Source organism: Galleria mellonella, unplaced genomic scaffold, assembly GCF_026898425.1.
Source record: "Galleria mellonella isolate WM207_F2 unplaced genomic scaffold, CSIRO_AGI_GalMel_v1 utg905, whole genome shotgun sequence".
Lineage (NCBI taxonomy): Eukaryota > Metazoa > Arthropoda > Insecta > Lepidoptera > Pyralidae > Galleria > Galleria mellonella.
The window spans coordinates 4,162,067-4,183,270 of NW_026442174.1; the positions used below are offsets into that span (position 1 = coordinate 4,162,067).

Here is a 21,204-nt window from a genome sequence, read left to right on the forward strand (position 1 = left end):
GTTCCACTGATTAGAATATAAAATTAAATTTTTAACAAAAAAAAAATTACTGTCAAATAATATTAAATACGTGAAATTAATTTAAAAGATTATTTTTATTTAAAAAAAAATTAACAGAGATTTCTATTAGTTCTAAACGCTTTTTACTTGTACCAAAAACTAATGTTTTGTCAAGATCATCCTAGCGGTACATGTGGGTTATTTTAGTATTCTGCCAAACTTTGGCCTTGTGACATAAGAACTAAATGTATAACAAACAATGAGTTTTACGCAATTAGACAGTAATTAAGTAGGTGTGTTCATTAGTAAGCACCTATAATAATAATTGCCATGTGGTCCCGGCATAGAATGGGTCACACGTGGGTGCCGTAAGAGGCGATTATGGGAACTTAAATGGTCGAGGGATAGGCAGCAGCGTCCCTTTTAAATATCACCAAAAGCCTAACTGCGGTTGGCAATCTATCTGCCAAGGGTGTTAACTATTGGCAAACCTTTTGGGGGAGGCCTATGTTCAGCAGTGGACAGTTAATGGCTGATATAATGTTGATAGTGATAATAATTGCACGATTTACACTTGATTCTAAATTATCATATTGGCTATATTTCGTATCTTCATCCACGTGAACCGGTATAAAAAGTCCATGTGCTAAGTTAGAATATAACCTTGTATGGTATGAAATTTGGTACACAGGTAGTGTACCAAATTTCATTCATATCTGTTTAATGGTTTTTGCGTGAAAGGGTAAAAGTTTGTCTATCTATTCATCGTAAGATAGAATGTTTTTATAGTGTGGTAATATTAAAATGAAATTCTGTTTACACTATATAAAAAGTAATAAACATATACACAAAATAAGATATACTTTTAAATAATACTAACGTTTGTTCTGTAACAAATACTTAATTTTTAACAAAATACGAGTTAAAATCTAGAAGAAAAAAATTATATGCGTTTTTTTCCAATTTGAAAAGTGATGTGTTGACGGTTCCTACTATATTTAGTATTGTGATTATTATAAATGTGAGTTTGTTTGTTACCTTATAGCGCATTAATGACTTAACCAATCATTAAATAAATTTAATATACAGGTACTATGTGGGACGAAGAAGGATATAGGGGTACGTTTTATCCCGGTCTGTAAATATTCCGGTAAAAATAAGTATAAATTAAAACGAAGATACATTTTATTTAATTATATTTCTAATAATGCCTACAAGGACAGAGAAGGATCTATAAACATGGATGGACTGTGTGAAAGTTGATATGGCCAGAATGGGAACTAGAGTGAACGTGGAAATGATTGCGAACAGAGAAGAATGGAAAAGAAATTCATATAACACCGACCCTAAATAATAATTGGGATAAGAGTAGGAGGATCATGATGATCTTTTAAATGATGTATATGATATATTATCGTTTATAGTTAGAATTCTGCTGATTCTTATATAGGATAAATTACGCCCTTATATTAAAATTATTGATAAAGTTGAAGCTAGTTTTTGTACAATTTACAAATGCACCAAAGTCTGTAGTTGGAATGTCAAAACAACCTTATAAATAGTGGTTACTGTCACCTATACAGGAATAATGCCTGTGCTTGCTGTCCCTCTACAAATATGAACATTACCAGAATAGTTTAAAAGTATATGACAGATGACTTTTTAGACTCTCTTTGAGTAATAATTACCTCTAAGATTGTGTTGTACAAAAACACCGACTTTGATTATGACAGAACTAGCTACATTGATTTAAAAATCTAAACTACTGACCGTTTTTGATAAAATTTCAATGGGACCAATCTGTTAGTATATCCTTTCAGATAAAAGAAATAAAATCCAAATCGGCTTACAACTGCTGGAATTATGAGATAGCAAATAAAAAAATTTATTCGAATTGAGAACCTTTGTCTTTTTGAAATCTGTTGAAAAGTTCCAACTAAATAGTTTTATTTACTGAGAAATCGACTATCAAGCAAAACGTTATCTGATCTTTCTAGATTATTTTGAAACAACAAAAGTGCGACACAATAATAACAAACCAAATTAATACAACATTAATTTCGATGATAAAATAATTTCACCTTTTTATTATATTAATTTTAATAAATGTAAAAAGTGAATTGTATAATGTAGAATATTTATAGAGAAATTTAATATATAAGTACATAATAAAACTATAATTAGATTTACAGTTTCATTTAATAAAATCTCGTAATTAATTACTGCATAATTTAAACATTATGCAGTAGTTACTTTCAATATGGCATGTACCTAATTAAGAGGTATGCCATAACTTTAACTATTCCAAGAACTTCTATGGTACTGGGAAACGTTCATAAAAAAAAACTAGATAGAACGGAAAATACATTGAAATTTGTAATAACATTTTTTACTTTAGGAATTACCACAAAAAACTTGAACTGCGATAGACAGGTGTTCAATATATATTTAGTCGTCTAAATTCGAGAGCGTATTTTATTATTATAATTATGTCTAAATAAGAGAAAATATGTCTTATTAAAAGTAAAAGATACTTAAAGTAATAAATTTATATTAAGTAAAATTATATTAAGTATATGTATTACTATACATTTATACAATAGTTTAAATATTTTAGCACATAAAATTACAAGTAAACATTATCACAACGACTGAACTACAATATATTTAAACACTTGAATAGAGTTTTGTTAAATTGTGTTTACATAAACAGAGTTTTAAATTATTTTTGTAATTAAGTCAACAGGTATGTAGGTATCTTACTCATTTATTTGTGTATAGTAGAAGATATAGAAAATATGAGTAGTACGGGAATCTTCGTGTGTATAGAAGTATAGACACGAGGAATTATTACCCATTAGTAACGACGAGTTACTAACAATCAGTAAGTACGAGAAATTACACAGGAATGAATCAACGTATGCTTGTACTATATAATTATTTTTGCCATATAGTCCCGGCATAAAATAGGCCATCCCTTCCTTTCCCGTGGTTGTCGTAAGAGCCGATTAAGGCAAGGGATGGAAAGCAGTGTCTCTCTTAAAATATCTCCAAAGCCCTGACTGGGGTTGTTAATCCGCCTGTCAAGAGTGGCATTTACTGGCAAAATCCCCCAAGGGGCCTCCCCTTTGGGGGATTTTCCCCTTGGGGGACTTATATTCATTAGTGGACAATTAAAGGCTGATATGATGATGACTATAAAATTGGTAAAACTGAATACAGATGGGACAACTGACCTATCGACAAATTGGATGCCAGCTGTTGTTTTATGATATTAATGTGGCGCCCGTTCGATTCTGACCGAAAAGTTGGCTTGTTGAGCAGAGGTATTTGTATCATATATTTTTTAAATGAATGTTAATGGAATGTCAAGCCCGCCAGCGCTATCGGAATTCACTGGCAGGGCACCAATGGATGATGATAGATGAAGATGAAATCAGGTCATTTGGTTTATTATGACAAATTTACCGTAAATTAAGCATTTTACTACGTTGGTTTTCAGGAAAACATAGAACTAGGTATTGTTTGGAATGAGAGTGGTAGTCCCCATTATATAATAAATAATAATAATAAATAAATTCTTTAATAAAGGTAACTAGAACCCACACAATTTTTGCAAAATATTTTTAATTATTAGGTATATTAATGTATGTTAGCCAGCATGTGAATTATACTACAATAATTCACATACTGGCAGTCTGGACGGTCCGCAAATACCCTAAGGATAGTGTTAGAGCTGGCCCGCATTCTACGCATCAGAGATCCCTAACAACATCCTTATATAACAATCTGCTCGCATCATAAAAACTTTTTTTTTTATTCAACTCAGAATGGGAAATAAATTGACAGCCTACCTGATGGAAAATGGTAACCGTCGCCTAAATACATGAACAGTGGACATTGACATGTATGGACAATTATTTCTAAATAAATAACAAACTGAAACATTAGATAAATTAATAGATTTTTATTTGTATTACAATTAGATATCAATACATTGTTTTATAGTCAACTTAATTGTTTGTTTACATTTTCAATAAGGTCTTTTGAAACATACTAAAAAGTGATCAGTTCTCAGCATACAATATTGGAAGTCGCTCACTTATTTAGTTACGAAATAAAACGATTATTAGTAACAATTTATGTTACAGAAATTGGGAAATATTTACATTACATTTCTTGTTTATTAAAATACATTTTCGTTGTTATTTTGTATAGTTTATATAAGTGATTTTAATTAAGACAATCCTAAGTAAATATAGTAAACAAATCCGCTTAGCCCCAGTATACTACAAGTTTATAAATTCTAAGATTTCATCTGTCTAGACTAAATTAAAAACATAAAAAAAAAAAAACTAAAATTAACTAAATAATTATTACAGTACAGTACAGTTTCCATACATTGATTAAATATTGTAATGTGCTTATTTCACCTATATAGTATATATTCAGATAAAAAATTTGAAAAAATACTCGTCTTTTAAATATCTAACAGAAAGCCGTGTGGTCCCGGCATAGAATAGGCCACCCCTTTGTGTGGGGACATCCATGGGGGATGTTGTTAGAGACGACTAAGGGAACTAAGTCAAGTGATGAGCAACAGCGTCCTCTTGGAACATCATCAAAACCTAACTGCGGCTGCTGACTCGCCTGCTAAGCGCAGCAACTATTGGCCAAACCCCCTTTTCATGGGGGAGGCCTATGTTCAGCAGTCAACGGCTGATATGATAAAAGATATTACGAACAAATTCGCAAACAACAATTTCATGCTAGGACGAATCGATTGATAATGATGTATCATTTATTAAAACTGGTATGTAATTATTAAACAAGATTTATACATATAAAGATTCTATTAATTTAACAGAATATTTATTAAGTAGCTACTTGAGTTGTTGCTCATAATTATAATGAGAACGTACTTGCGAATGATATTACGATACTTAATCATAATGAGGCAAATTGATTAAATTTAAAAAGTACTTACACATGTTAAAATTGTATTTCTCTTATACTGAAGGTGGCCTTAATAAATCATCATGAGTATAATATTTTCATAAAGTCGAGTTATTAAGAAAATTATATTAGATTTTTTTTTAGAAGTAAAATACATAAGCTACGTTTAATGGAATTGTACTCAACTGTAAACCTGCGACTGTGATTTCATACAGCTATGAAGTCTCATATTCAGTTTAAATAGGCAACATTAAAATTATATCATATACTATTCAGTATATTTTATTTATATTAAACCAATTTATAATATTGAATTATTATACTAGTTAATAATAATAAAGTAATTAATTTAATCAGTATTACTCTTTACTCATTCTTTTTTTAATAACTGTGTATCCTTTTATTGTGTAACTAGAGGGATACCTTGTACAAAGGTCGTTTGCTTGGGCACCTCTGTCCCATTCGTGTTTCTACCGTGAAGCAGTTGTGTTTGCATGGCTATGTTTTGATTTGAAGGAAGAAATAACACCTGAGTCCTTAGGAATGCCAACATATGGGGGATATCGTGGGCGAAACAGTGTACTCTGTTATGTCCATGGTACTGCTCATGTCTATAGACGATGGTTACCACTTTCCATCAGGTGAGCCGTCAGCTTGTTTGCCATTTTAAGTTGCATAACAAAAAATCATATAATTTAAAATTTCACTGTATAATAAGAAATTAGTAATCATTTCATTTTATTTTTTAATACAAGAAATGAAGTGTTATTTTACAATTAAAATTTGTTTCAAGCTCTTTTTATTATTTATGTCTATCCATATTATGTAGTAATAAGGACCTTGTCCAAACAAATAGTATTTTTAAGTATACTTGTGTAATAAAATACTGGGCATAACTTTTAACCACTTTATAAGGACTCAGTATTTTATCGCAACTTTGCTTGGGTAAATAGGCAAAGTTGTGAAAACCCTACTTTGTGATAAAATATATTACCTTATAGATAGAGCCTTAGATTATATACCTCAAGATGGCGTATTGAAAGACAAAAACGGTCAGCCAAAAAAGACTTGGCTGACGAGCTTTGACTGTCATTAATAAAGACAGCCATTTTTAATCATTGTGACTTTCATAGTCACATACTCTGTTCCCAGATATCGATCAAAGTAATTATTAAAGTAAGCTTCATTATACCCTGTTTACACCGTTCTTTCAAATATAGACATAAGAATACTGTATTTTATTTTTCCAACTAAACCTTACAATATACATTTCTCCTACTTGCTACGTAGTAATTTGCACGCACACAAGATGTGAAGATTCTTGTGTGCTAAAGTTTAATCAATTGACTTCGAAATGACAGACATTCCAATTATGTTGTATTTTTTTATGTTCGTTACCTCATAATTCCGTCAGTTGTAAACATTTAACGATTTGGAAAATCATTTTTTTATCTAAAAGATAAAATATATAAGATCCGATTGGTTGCATAGAAATTTTCTCAAAATCAGTTCAGTAGTTTTTAAATCGAAATAACTGGTTTTGTCATAATTGAAGTCGGGGTTTTTTTTATAGGATATAATGTAATTTTTTTTAACAAAACGTTGTTTTTGAGATACTTCATCTACGAGTATAGTTATAAGATCCGAAGATTTTGTATATTACTTACCGAGAAAAGTTCACCAAACAGGATCACTTTGGTCGAAGACGCCAGTTCAGGAGGTAATAAACTCTTGCAAGGTGGTTTTCCATATTCATTGATGATCTCACATAATTCTTTCATTTCTGTGCACACTCTGGCTTGAGCTTCGGCTCCTCGGAACTCGGTCATTGAACCAGGGATGGGTCTGCGAAAAAATTGTATTTTTATTGATTTTATAACATACTTTCATTGTCCTAATGTGTAACAAGATGATATTTATTTACTAGTAATTGTCTGCAGAATTACTTGTATGAAATAGTCTTTTTTAGACACTTGGAAATTCTGTAAAAACATTATATTAAGTATGCTCGTATGTTCACACCATCTGGGATCCCTAGAATCTAGGAAATGGGCCTAAAAATGAATAAGAATGAGAAAAGTTCACCTAAGATATGTTATTACTTTGATACTACACTACAAAACAGGAAAATGAACAATAATGGCGTGGCAAACAGACTTATTAAGAAACTTTTATGTTTATGAACTCATATGTGTTCCTATTAAATAGATTTATATTAAAATTAGCATCGACTTCAGTTAATACTTTACTAGTAAAATTTTATATTTCTTCTAAAGAATAGGGTGATAAGCAATAATTTTTATCGTACTTTACGGTTGGATGCACTGTGTTAGCATAGGAGTTTTAAGTTAATAATTTATAAGAGAAATAATGCAGAGGGTAAACGCATCGAATAAAAGACATGGTCAGTGTTGTTTGTGAGATAACTCAGGTGAATTGAATCATAATTTATCTACCTAATTTATAGCATTAATACCCTCTCTCTTATAAGCCATTTCTTTTATAAATATTTACCCCTCTTATAAATGTTTTTTATTAGTTATCGACTTATACATAAACTAAATAACTGAATATTGACCAAAGATTTGATTTTTAGTTTGTATTGGATAATCTCTAAAATACCTAATTATTTCTGAAAATTCTTTCATCTGTACAAAGCTATATTATCAGTGAGTATTAATTATTGTTATTATTGAGAGATGGGCATTCTTCAGGCAGAAAAACCTGTGACATTGCAAACTTTCCATGATCTTTTATGCTTGCCCTTTTTTAAAGTTTGCTACTAATTCTTATCAGTGATAAGAATTTTTAAACGTTCTTTGTAGCGATGTTTTTTATCTCCTTAGGTGATATGGTGTATTTTCCAAAGGAAATATATCGTTATCAGTAACATAGGTGATATTTATTTTTAATTAGAAATGTACATATTTAGTCGCACGAAGTCAATGCGGATTGCTAGTTTCTTATACGAGGAGCATTCTCTAAAAAGGATTGATGATTTCTAATTCAGTCTGTAGAAATATTGATATCCAGAAATGATGAAACTTGTTCGTTCATTTAACTTAACTCTTCATCACTGAATACGTGAAATAAGGATACAAGCATCCAATATTTTAGTCATAACTTTAGAATATCAAACTTGCTAAATTCAATAAGTCGCAAAATTTAATAAGGAACTTCCATGTAAATTGGCACGATCAGTCTACGGAACTTGTTCTATCTAACGATTTCTAGAATTTTCTTGTGCCTCCTGTTGTAATATTCTTACTAATATTATATTATAAATGTTAAAGTGAGTTTGTTTGTCATTTTTTCGTGCCTTAATAGTTTAAATAATTCGTGATACAATTTGGTATACACGTACTTTTTAGGATATAAAAGTGCTACTCGCGCGAACGAAGTGGTCAATGTAAGTTAGACAAATCTAAAAATATTTTTAATTTTAACTATCTATCTATATAAAAATTCATACATACATACATACATATCGCGCGTCTCCCATTAGGGTAGGCAGAAACAATGGAACGGCTTCTTCCACATTCATCAATCTTGTCATACACGCTCGTCGGTTACGGGTACTTTTAATTTGGCCCTTCTTCAGCACGTCGCCTATTTGGTCGACATACGTCCGTCTAAAATTCTTGCTCGATAAATCTCTTTTAATTTTCATCCATCCTCTCCAAATGACCAAACCAACGCAACATTCCTTTTTCGATTTTGGTATATATAATATATAATAAAAATTCATTTACACAATTTTCTGTTGCTTCTTGTACTTTTATTCATCTTAACAAAATATGAATATATAAGCTTATTTATAAGTCCATTTTCTATAAAAATAAATGTTTCATAAAAATACATTTCACATTTACGAATACTAATTCTAAAGAAAGCCTATGTTTTTAACTGACATCAAAATGTAAATGGCACGTAAATTTTTTATCTAGGAATATTGATTTCTCAGAGTCCTCTGGGCGCCTTCTAGTAGTCTACTAGTATATTTCTTTTTAATTTAAATTGTTTAAAAGTGAATTAGTTTTGTGTCATACTAATTTTGTTAAAGTTGAAATCGATTGCATTTGGTTCTGTAATTTAAAATATATGTAGAGTGATATCATCAAAAATCTTATACAGATGAAGTAGAGTTTAGTACTGCAAAGAACGGGCCACCCCTTCCTCTCCTGTGAGTGTTGTACAAAGCAACTAAGGGAACTTAATGATCGAGGAATTTACAGAAGTGTCTTTCTTAAAACATCACCAAAAGCCTAACTGCGGTTGCCTACCCGCTTACCAAGCACGGCAACTAACAACAAAACCTCCCTTTACGGGAAAGGCCTGTGGTCCTTTTAAAGTCCAACAGTGGACAATTAACGGCTAATATGACGATGATGATGATGATTTGCAATCATCATCATCATAAAACAATATGCTATTTTCTAAAAATAGTTAATAAAAATAATGAATATCAAAGATTTATGTTGCAAATAATTATCATAGAAGATATTTTATAACATTGGTTTCTCAGAAACATCCAAAGTAAAAAGACGACATTACTGAGACTAGATTAGAAAGGAGTTTGCCCTTTCTAATAATAAATAGAATATTAGTATGATAAGTCAGATCAGAAGACCGATGAAAGTAATTCATATATTTTATTTATCAGGCTTATTGTTTATATTTTTATAGAAGATTTTTCTTAACTTTAATATTAATTAATTAATATAGCGCTGAAAACTCTTTTTATTTTTTTTATTTATTTTTTTATTTATTTATTTATTTATTTATTTTCTCCACAAATCTTACAGAATGTTACATGAAAAAATACAACTATATATGTATGTATAATTAAAGTGGTCTGTAAAACTTGTGGGAGACTGGACCCTAAACTAGATCAGAGATCTGTATCTCAGGAATCCAGGCCCCCAACTCGGACACCATGTACAGCTTGCATTAAGCTAAAATTAAAATTTGTGAAAACGAATATACAAAATAAAATGTGTGTGTGTGTGTGTGTGTGTGTGTGTGTGTGTGTGTGTGTGTGTGTGTGTGTGTGTGTGTGTGTGTGTGTGTGTGTGTGTGTGTGTGTGTGTGTGTGTGTGTGTGTGTGTGTGTGTGTGTGTGTGTGTGTGTGTGTGTGCGCGCGCGTACGTGTGTGCGTACGTGTGAGCGTGCGAGTGTGCGTGTGCGTGCGCGTGTGCGTGTGCGTGTGTGCGTGTGCGTGTGCGTGCGCGTGTGAGTGTGCGTGTGCGTGCGCGTGTGCGTGCGTGTGTGTATGTGTGCGAACGTGCGTGCGTGCGTGCGTGTGTGTGTGTGTGTGTGTGTGTGTGTGTGTGTGTGTGTGTGTGTGTGTGTGTTACTGTTTAATTTCCATAATCTTTTCCGTTTCTTGGTAACTAAGGGAACTCAAATATTGAAATAACTTTCTCTTTAATATATATTTAGTAGTATTGTATATGTTAATTTTTTTGTTTATATGGTTATATATTCTACCTGCACGGAAATATAAAAATTTTTGAGCAAACGTTGTCTTCACGGAGGTAGATCTACCCAAAGCATAATTTCTTCTACTCATTAAAATATTTTTACTTGTGTTTATACTTAATCTTGTATGTTGATAACGCGCAACATATAATAAGTAAAGCTGTCTAACTGTAAGAAATCCCGCATCTTTATATAATTGATCAGTAGGATATAGTTTAGTTTTAAATAGACATACTTTTAAAAGCATTCTTTGCGCTCTTTCCAACTCCAGCAGAATGTATTTGGGCGATCCGCCCCAAATTTTAATGCAGTATGTTAAAATAGATTCCACTAGTGCAAAATATATTATTTTCATAGTGCGTTTATCTGCAATACATCGGAGGTATTTAAACAGGTAAGTCAATTTTCTAATTTTTTGTGATATCATGTGTATATGATCATTAAATCTAAGCTTTCTGTCTATAATAACACCCAAGTATTTTATATTATCAACCAATGTGAGTGTTGGGCATGTACATTGAACATTAAAATCAAAAGAACAGTTATGAGCAATAAGGGGAAAAGCATCTAGATTACTTTGTTGATTTTTTATTGTATATATCATATACTTGGTTTTACCAGCATTCAGTGATAACTTGTTATGAGCAAGCCAAAGACAAACAGTCGTAAATCCATTTTGTGCTATATATTTAAGCTCTTCCCAAGTTTTTGCATAGAATGTTAGTGCAGTATCATCTGCATATGTGGTAACTCTACAATTCAATAAGTTAAGTTTACAGAGATCGTTTATGTAACAGAGAAAAAGTGTAGGTCCTAAAATACTCCCTTGTGGCACGCCGTAAATAACAGAAGCTTCATTACTAATTAACTCTCCAATTTTAACACATTGTGTTCTGTCAGTCAGGTAACTTGACAATAATGTAAGTGGAGTGCCACGTATACCCAGAAGTTCCAATTTATTAAGGAGGTGAGGAACAGACACAGTATCGAAGGCCTTAGCAAGATCGATAAATATTGATAAACACTTCCTATTTTTATCCAAATGTTGTACCACAAATTCGGTCAAGGCTTGTACTGCATCATCAGTCGATCGACCAGAGCGAAAACCATACTGAGTATCAGCTAATAATTTATATTTTTCTAAATATTTCAAAAGTCTGGTATTAATGATACGTTCAAATATTTTTGAAAATGTATTGAGAATCGATATTGGACGATAGTCATTTACTTTAGACCTATCTCCTGCCTTAAATATTGGGAGAATAATGGATTTTTTAAGGGCTCTTGGAAATATACCCCTCTCTATGCATCTATTAAACAGATCTGCAAGAACAGGTGATATCAAGTCTGCAATTGACTTCAGTGCTTTCGCACTAATAAAATCCCAGCCAGGTGAGCAGTCACTTTTTAATCCATTAATAATTTGCTCAACCTCTGTGCTGTCTGTAGGCAAAAGTATAAACGAATTTGAAGTCCCTGGCGAATTCTTTGACATAGATATTGTTTGAGAAGATACATTTATAGGAATATTTTCAGCTAATCGTTTTCCTATATTGGCAAAGAAGTTATTTATCTCATTTATAGAGTTCGAAGTATTATCTGTCAAAAGTTCGTGTGGGACGGAATTTTGAGTATTAATATGAGTCACTGTTTTAATTGTATTCCATAACTTTTTTGAATTGTTTTTAGAATTTAATAGTTGATCGCGTTCATACTGTTTCTTTAATTTTTTTAACATATTATTACAATAATTTCGATAGCGGATATACGTTACTTTTAAAATGATATTGTTCGGTTATTAAAAACAAATAACTGAAATCTGTTCAAAATTAGAAAATAAGTATAATTTATAGATATATAGACAGAAAAAATATGGTTTAATGAAGATTTAAATACCTTTTTCATTACTAAAAAAAAGGGATAGTTAACAGAAATATGTTAGGCGGAGTACCGATTACGGATAGGAAAAAATATTTCTCAAGTAACAACCCCATAAAGGCAAACTCAATAAAGAATGCAGTTGATTCAGGACTATCTCTTTCAAGACAAGGAAGGCTATATTCTATGGTGGACTATAAATTACTGATGATAATGTATACATAAGTATCTGTAATGTTGAACTCACTTGCCGTATTCATCTTTAGAGAATGTAGGCTTATGATTTTTGTCGAAATGCCCGCTGAATGCTGTCACCTTCTGTAGGTCGCTGTGTGCTTGCGCTTTTGTGTCGAATGCGGAGATTAAGTCTGTTAGCGACGAACTCTGTAAATAAATAATTAAATATATAATTATATTTACAATCCCTTAACAATATTAAAGTTATTTGTATTATAATATTGGCTGTGTAGTCCCGGCATAGAAGGAGCCAGCCCTTTCTTCCCCATGGGTGTCGTAAGAGATAATTAACGAAATTTAATTGTCGAAGAATGGACAGCAGCATTCCTCTTTAAACATCACTAAAGCCTAACTGCGGTTACCAATCCGCCTGACCAACGTAGCAACTACGGGCAAGATCCCTCATTTTGGAGGAGGCCTGTGTTCAGCAGTGGACAGTTAATGACTGACATGATGATGATGATTAGTGATATAGAAAGAAACAGTTTAATTCCGGTCTATCAATATATCTTGGTTATGTAAATTAAATCGTGGATAAAAATTAGTTTATTTATATATTTTTCTAAGCAACTTGGAACAGCATACATACTGGCAGCCCACCTGATAGCATCTGGTAATAGTCACCCGCACAGTATTATGCATATCCGAGAACATAATCTTCAAGACACCTCATTGTCATGTACTTTGTAATTTCACAACCATATCCCACCCTTCACATCGAAACACAACCATAACAGTTATTGAAATGGACACAAATACGAGCAGAATAACGATACCCATGCAGATTTCTACTTTTAAACAAAGTAACATATCTTCAACAGGATATATAAATAAAAATTAATCAGTATTGCTGTAAGCGATAATATGTACTTTGAGCTAAAGTGTGTAAAAATAAAGACAAAAAACTCTTTGTGTAAACGTAGTCTAAACATAATACTTTAATATCACTTCACAAACATTTGAATATTCAGAAATTCTCCTAATAAATAATATTGATAAAAAATTAAAATGCAGTATGTTATTTTAGTATTTATTATTTTCTATTTTAAACTTTTTTAGATGTAAAGTAACAAAAAATATACATAAAAATAAACAAGAAAAACAGCCACAAGTCGTCTGCGTAGGTGGAGAATTTAATAACTTAGTTTTTTATAGTCTTGATATAAAATGTAGTATTAAGACAACCTAAGTTATATTTTTCATTTAAATTATCTTTCAGTTGTTAATTACTAAAAAAAAAAAACAGAGAAAAAATTGTAAATTGATTATGTCGAAACTAAAGAACTGAATTATTTTGAAACAATTTAATTCAATTTTTTAGTCAGCACCATTGGCTGGTATTTTTTATAAGTTTAGATTTAAAAAGAAAAGTATAAAAAAGCGTAGGTTTCATGCTTATTATTGACAGTCTGTTGATCATTTCCATTCATATAATACCATTATTGACGTCTGAAGTACTGAATTAGTTAAGTTTGAATCAAAATTACGACTCATTCCGGGAAATCTGTGATCTCCAAATGTCCCTCAAAAGTTATTTTATAAACATTTATTTTAAATACGTGGCAATTTTTAGAGTAGTAGTTAATATTTCCATAACTTCAAAACTTGATGTTACAGCTATTAAAACTATTAAAATATTATCATTATATTGTAATAGTTATATGGCCATTAAAAAGCCTGTGCATGATTGACTAACATCATTCAAGTAATCGTTTAGTGTGTAAAAGGCTTTGTTCAATAAGTGTTTTTAATGACAGTTTTAATTTTATTAAAAGGTAAATCCAAAATATCCCTCAGTATCTTATTTTAACATTTATACCAGAATAACATTTAATTAGAATAGCAAATTTGAATTTGTATATAGTGATAAGATTATTAAGATGGATGATATCACATGATTATTATATATCAATCAATACGTAAAGTTTATTAAACCTTTTATTAAGAATTAAACTGAAATCCATTGAAAATTATACATGTTTGTTTTACTGCTAAAAGTTATAAAGTTTAGCTTAGATACAAATTGATAAATATTATATGTATTTCGTTGGAACTAAACTATTTGACTTCATTTTGGATTTAGATAATCACGAAAACAAACTAACAAGACACAAACTTGAGTAAGTAATTAATTGGGAAAATGAGAACATTTTTGTAATTAAAATGTTATAGTTTCAAATACTATACTAATATTTTGTATAATTTTCTCATTGAATACCTCGTCGATATTTTATTCATAAAATTAAAGATGGAAAAAAGTTTACTTCTACGAAACTCGTTAATCTAAGATATATATTTATTTTTAAGATTACAATTAAATTTACTAATTCATTCCTGGAATATGAAAATCAATAATAACAAAATTAATTTTGTAATAAACAATTACAAAATTAATAATGGTGCATTCAAATTCGATAAGGCAACTGAAACCAAACTTTAAAGAAGTGTCTAGACTAGGTACTTAGATCATTATTTAATAATAAAACATTTCTATGTCTATGTTAATATCCGTAGTAATATTAAAAAAAATCTTTGAACAGTACACAATTTAGAGCTTACTTTGTGTTATTGATAACAGTTTTATTTTAATCGCAGAAATTCCATTCTATTGTTAACTGGTGTTTTAAAACGTTTTAGCGCAAATGTTAGACACTTTTGATAAATCAATAAAAGTTGGCACCAGACACAAAGGTGGATGCGAAAATAAATGTCGCTTAGAACGGCTTTGTCTCAGACAAATAATGGATATAGGCGAAACACGTCTAAATATAAACACTGACTTTCAGATCATAGATGTAGTATGAACTCACGTACTGACAGATTGGAATGAAACAAAAAAAAAACAAGAAATTCGAGTTTAATATAAAAACCTGCACTCAGAATTTGCAAGATGTTTTGATTGAGAGATAGCATTTATTTACATATTTGTTAATATTTTGATTATCATTTGTCGATTGTAGGCACTCTCTCAAAATGGGTCTCATATATTTAATTGTACCTTAAGCTGTTACTTTTTACTACCTTTTGTGAAGATAAAATAAATCATTCATTTATTTAGAATTTTATTCGAATTACATATGTGCTATACTTTTTCTAACAATGTATGTACAATACAAATGTATTGTATAAGGGAAAAGGAGAATGTTAGTAATGGGGTCTAACTGCCTTGTTGTTAGCAACACACCCTATCAGGTCGACCTCCACGTGATTACTCCTGGAAATCATCATGATTAATTCTATGAAATTCATCACTATGGGCTAACTGACCTGCTTTCATCGTCACCTATTATCCTTCACTGGTGCTCCGCCAGCATATACCGATAGCGCAAACGAGGTTACTATTTTATTATCACTCCTACAAAAATGTATGGTTCTGTAAGTTTAAATTTAATATAGCGTAACGTTATAGGTTTAAGTAATTCCAATTGGATAGAGTTGTATGCAAAAGCCAGAAAATTACATAATTTATACGTAAGTATATATAAAAATTATTGTAGTTTAAAACATATAAATAATTAGAATTTGTTCTTAACTTCCATCAAATATTTTGGAGCCCATATTGTGTACAATATTCCTATCTATCTTGAATTAACATATATGTTACCTTTTGTTCTCTTTTATTTTACCAATTTTTAATACATTTTTCATATTTATTTATTGCCTACGTGTACGTTTGAAAAGTCACCTCACTACTTTTTGTTAAAAGCACGATGCCATTGCAAATGGGTCATGAACGCGTCGTAAACATATTAAAGTTTCATCAAAACTATCAACAGTAAGGAACTTTTGGCAATTGTGATTATAATAATAGATCTGTTTCTCTGAGGTGAGATAAATATGATGCTATAATCCCTCTTCCGTAAATATTTTACAGTATAAATAATTTATTTTTATGAACATTTCTTGTTTCCTTCAAGGTAAGTAGTAATGTTTCTTCAGTAAGATAATAACTGAATCTAATTTTTTATTGATGTCGATAATATATGTGTTTAATATTTAAAAACTAAACTACTAAATCGAAGTTGATAAAAATGTTATGACTTGTAAGTATACACTTTAAAGATAAAAAAAGAATAATCCAAATCAATTTATAACTTACGAATTTTTAAGGTAACAATCATAAAAAATGTACAACCGAATTAAGAATCTCCTTCTTTTTGAAATCCTTTGAAAATATAATGAAAATTTATGACAAGAGATTATATAAATTTTATTATATAATAATATTAATAATGTGACAGAAGTAGATAGTATATTTAAAAAAAAAACAACGTATTTATTTACACGACGAGCGCTAATAAAACCACTTTATTGCAAACATGAAAGAAGTTATGGATACTTTGAGAGTTTCCATTGTTTGAAATTTTGTTGCCAGATGAATGAAATCTGTTTACGTAAAATTTTATTTCGAAGAAGATGTTTTAATGTTGATTCTCAATTTTTGATTTCTCTAAATATTTATGTTTTCCATCTGCAATTTGTCTTGGTATTAAATCGGAGGGTTAAATTCTACTGTAAGCCTTTACGACCTCGTTGACTGGTTATTAGGAAAAAAAATATAATGAACGAGCCTAAAAAAAGATTGATAGACGGATTTAGTTCGTTTGAATTTTAGTAAAATTTTATTAGCCCTTAACAGTAATTTACTTGGGTATATTATTTTAACGTATGTAACTATATTAGTGTATTCCGTAGCTTTGTCAACATAAATGAATATATGAAGTTCTCTGTATATAACTTTCGTGTACCAAACTTCATTCATATACCTTCACAAAATTTGTTATTTGTTATAGTAATAGGATTTGGTTCTTAGCTGTTATTATTATTTATTGTTACATTAAAAATTTGTTAGAAAGAGAGCCATGTATGAACAAGAGCCAATATCGATGGTAAAGGTCATAAGCTCGAATTCAGTTAACACTAAATCATCATCATCCTAACAGCCATTAACTGCCTACTGCTGAACATAGGCTTTTTTCATAAAAGGAGTTCGTCAATAGTTGTCACGCTTGACAGGCAGTTGCCACAATTATCGTTTGGTGATGTTATAATATCAAATACTTTGTATCAATTTATTTTACAAAATAATCTCCACCAAGCGTGGCAACTACTGCCAATACCTCCTTATGAGAGAAGCTTGTGTTCAGCAGTCGACAGTTAACGGCTGATATAATAATAATAAAACCCTATTAAGTATTATAATCGTGAAAATGCAAATATTTACTTTTTTTATTAATTAAAAATATTTAAAAGTAAGTAACAAAATTTTTGTAGTAACTCATAAACATCAATTACTGTTCCTACACTTTTACAAATAGTGAAAAATATCAGATGCGTCCAAAAAATAATCTGTAGGGTAAAACGTTTTGATTTTATGTATAGGTATACATACGTTATCGTCAATAACGCACGTGTGAACTCGCCATTAAAATGTCAAGTATACATTTATTTATCGAAACATCTACAGCGTGTTTAACGTACAGTGTTTACAACATTATACAGTATTACAGTAGCAATAATACAGTTTTCAATGTTCCAACGTTATCATGTTTATTTCAGAAACATCCGCTTGCTAGTTGTAATAGGAATGCGGAGAATATAAATTATTTCTATTAATACTTCTTGATTTCATAAATTAAAAGCATAAAAGCTGGTGTTTACATATATATATATATGTATATATATAATTTATGTATTGTTCATGGCTATAATAAAATATATATAACATTCTTTATAATACTTGTAAAAGAAAGATACAGTGGTTAATAAAATTAATACTTTGCTAACAATTTCTTAAACAACTTGTTAGCAAGAGTCTGCTTATCTCTGAAAGAGATCTCTTCCAGGCAATCTAATGTAGCGAGAGAGAAAAATGATTAGTGGATAATTATATAAATAATAAAACAATTTTTATATGTGTTAACTCGTTTATCATTTAAAAAGTTTAAATTTTAATTTTTATAGCGTCATTTTTTGTCTCCTCAGGATATAGAGTGTGTTTTCCAAAGGGGATATATCGTATATGTATGAGTAGGCAACAGCCACACATTAAGTGCTGCGGCTTTCCTTCCTTACCGTGATAAAATTTGCAAACATTTTTTTGTCACAAGCTTGTTTAGTTTGCAGTGTTTAGTAAAAGCCCTTGTTAATACATATATATTATTTTTACTCAAAACATTAATTTAAAAGAGTAATTTTCTATATAATATTTATATTAATAATTAATAAAACCCTTTAACAAGTAACTAGCTATATGTGGTGACAAATTTATTAAAGCACTGACTTTTACACGCCACTTTGGCAGTCAAAGTGATGCCTATGTTAAGATGGAAAACATCCCAAATTTTACACCAAATATTACAGAGATTGTTTAAGTTGTTAAGTGGCTAAGAATAAACAAACAAACAAACTCACTTTCATATTTAAACTGGCTTTTATATGACAACTAATGATTGGGTTCGATTTCACACGTATTGATAGTTTTATGTAAATAATACGAGTATATAGCCTATGTTACTCGCTAATGATGTAGCTTTCTAAAATATAATAGTAAAAGAATATACAAATTAGGTTGAGTAGTTTTTAAGTTTATTATTATTTTTTATTTATTTGATTATTTGTTTTATTAACAAACAAATCATCAGATTTTCCCTCTTTATAATATTAAATAAAGTTTATTTTTGCAATCGATTGACAATTGAAGTTACCGTGTTAAAAAGCATATTATATTTGGGTTCTAAATTCAAATATTTTCAATCTAATATATCTACGATACATCTCATCCTTCATCAGTATGTTTTGTTACGATTTTACAATTGAAGTAGATATTTTTAGTGGCATAAAATATATTTGTTTAAATATATGTCTTTCAGTCATATTTCGTATTTTAATGTCATTTGGAAAGATAGCCAATTGTATGAGGTGTTATTTCGATGCATTTTCTTGATCAGTAAGGATGATTCACGGTGACTAATTGTGGCATCTTGATTTACATTCGATGAATTGCCAACAGCTGTCAGTACGCATTCTTTGATTATACTGTTCACGAATTGCAGGAAACGGTGGGAGTTTATAATTATTATCCTTGTATAAAATTTAAATATAGTATTCCAAACATTTTTACAGATGTCTTACTTTTTTTTAATCCCAGTGGGGTAACAGTGAGGGAAAATAGGTGCGAATGAAGACGTTTCAGTTACTTCATCATAATTAATTCATCAGGAATTTATCGCAACGTTTTCAAAGAATTCGACCAATTGTATGAATTGATTTAGAATCTCTTTCCCTATTACTGTGGCAAAAAGGATTATTAGACATGGGTTGAATAGCCTTTTAGCTAGCAATATACCCCATTCAGACAGACCTCCACGCGATTACTCCAGTAAATTATCGTGTTAGGTCTTGTCGTTATCGTTAGATGGGTCAACAGGGGGCGAGGGATTATTAGTCATACAGACTACCATTCCTATTGCTGACAATATACCCTGTAACGACCTTCACGTGGTCCCTCCTAGAAACCATCGTGCTGAATTCCTGATGTATTCATCATGATGGGCTTATGGACCTGCCTTTTCATTCTCACCTGTCATTCCTCATTGGTGACCCGCCAGCGTATACTGTTAGCGCGGCCGAGGTTACTGTCATTATAATCCATTAAAAAAATCCCTGTTTTACTAATAATATTTACCTACAAAATCCCTTATTTAGGTATATATTTAATATGTATGTTTATCATAAAAATAAAGTATATATGATTCAGGTATTAGATAAGTTTAATAATATTTTGTATGCATTTTTTTATAACACAGGAGACAAACAAACGTGTAGCTCACTAATATCAAATGAATATTGCCGCCCATGAACATCTGCAATTTCATTGTAATTGGACGTATGTAGAGTATAAGAAAAGGGCATATTCCTTTTTCAAATCTAATTAATATGGTATTTTCTTTTAATATTTCAATGTCGCATCTATTCTGGAATACCTATTGTTGCTATTTAAAATATTTCATTCCAGCCAAAGGAATGGGACTGCCTTCCGTCCTCAACTTGATTTGAAAGAACATTTCTCATTATTCAAATCTTGTAATTTAGAAGATTGGCTCAAAGGCATAATTTCCATTGCTGCTGTTAAAATAAAATGAGTAACTCAAAGATTATTATAATAACTATATATATATATATATATATATATATATATATATATATATATATATATATATATATATATATATATATATATATATATATATATATATATATATATATCGTCGTGTACTTCTGGAATAGAATGGACCACCCCTTCCTCTCCCTTGGGTATCGTAAGAAATTATTAAGAGAACTTAATGTCGATAATAAACAAATATACATTTGTTTGTTCGCGTCGATTTTAGTATCTATTTATATTTAATATTTATATAAATATAAATAAATTATATTTATATGAATATAATCTATTTATATTTAGATTAATATATAGAAATTTCTTTGTACGCAGTATACTATGTAAATTAAATTTGACAAGGAAGATAAATATAAGCTCAAATACGTATTTCGTGATGTAGTAACTACAGTGTTACTATTTATAACACTTTTATTATTGTATACTTTAATTTTTAAAATGGAATATCTATTTATTTATTTAATTTTCTA

At 30.1% G+C, this 21,204-nt stretch overlaps 1 protein-coding gene across 1 annotated transcript in view; it reads right to left on the minus strand.

The window, feature by feature from the left end:
- The window catches only part of LOC113510786 (actin-binding Rho-activating protein-like), a 49,424-nt gene that overhangs the window by 13,794 nt on the left and 14,426 nt on the right, over positions 1-21,204 (minus strand). Inside the window, exons 2-3 of the mRNA XM_031907215.2 lie at positions 12,563-12,699; positions 6,624-6,801 (exon numbers count right to left, since the gene is read on the minus strand). Of these exons, the coding sequence (XP_031763075.2) occupies positions 6,624-6,801; positions 12,563-12,699 (315 nt within the window). The remainder of the gene's footprint in view (positions 1-6,623; positions 6,802-12,562; positions 12,700-21,204) is intronic.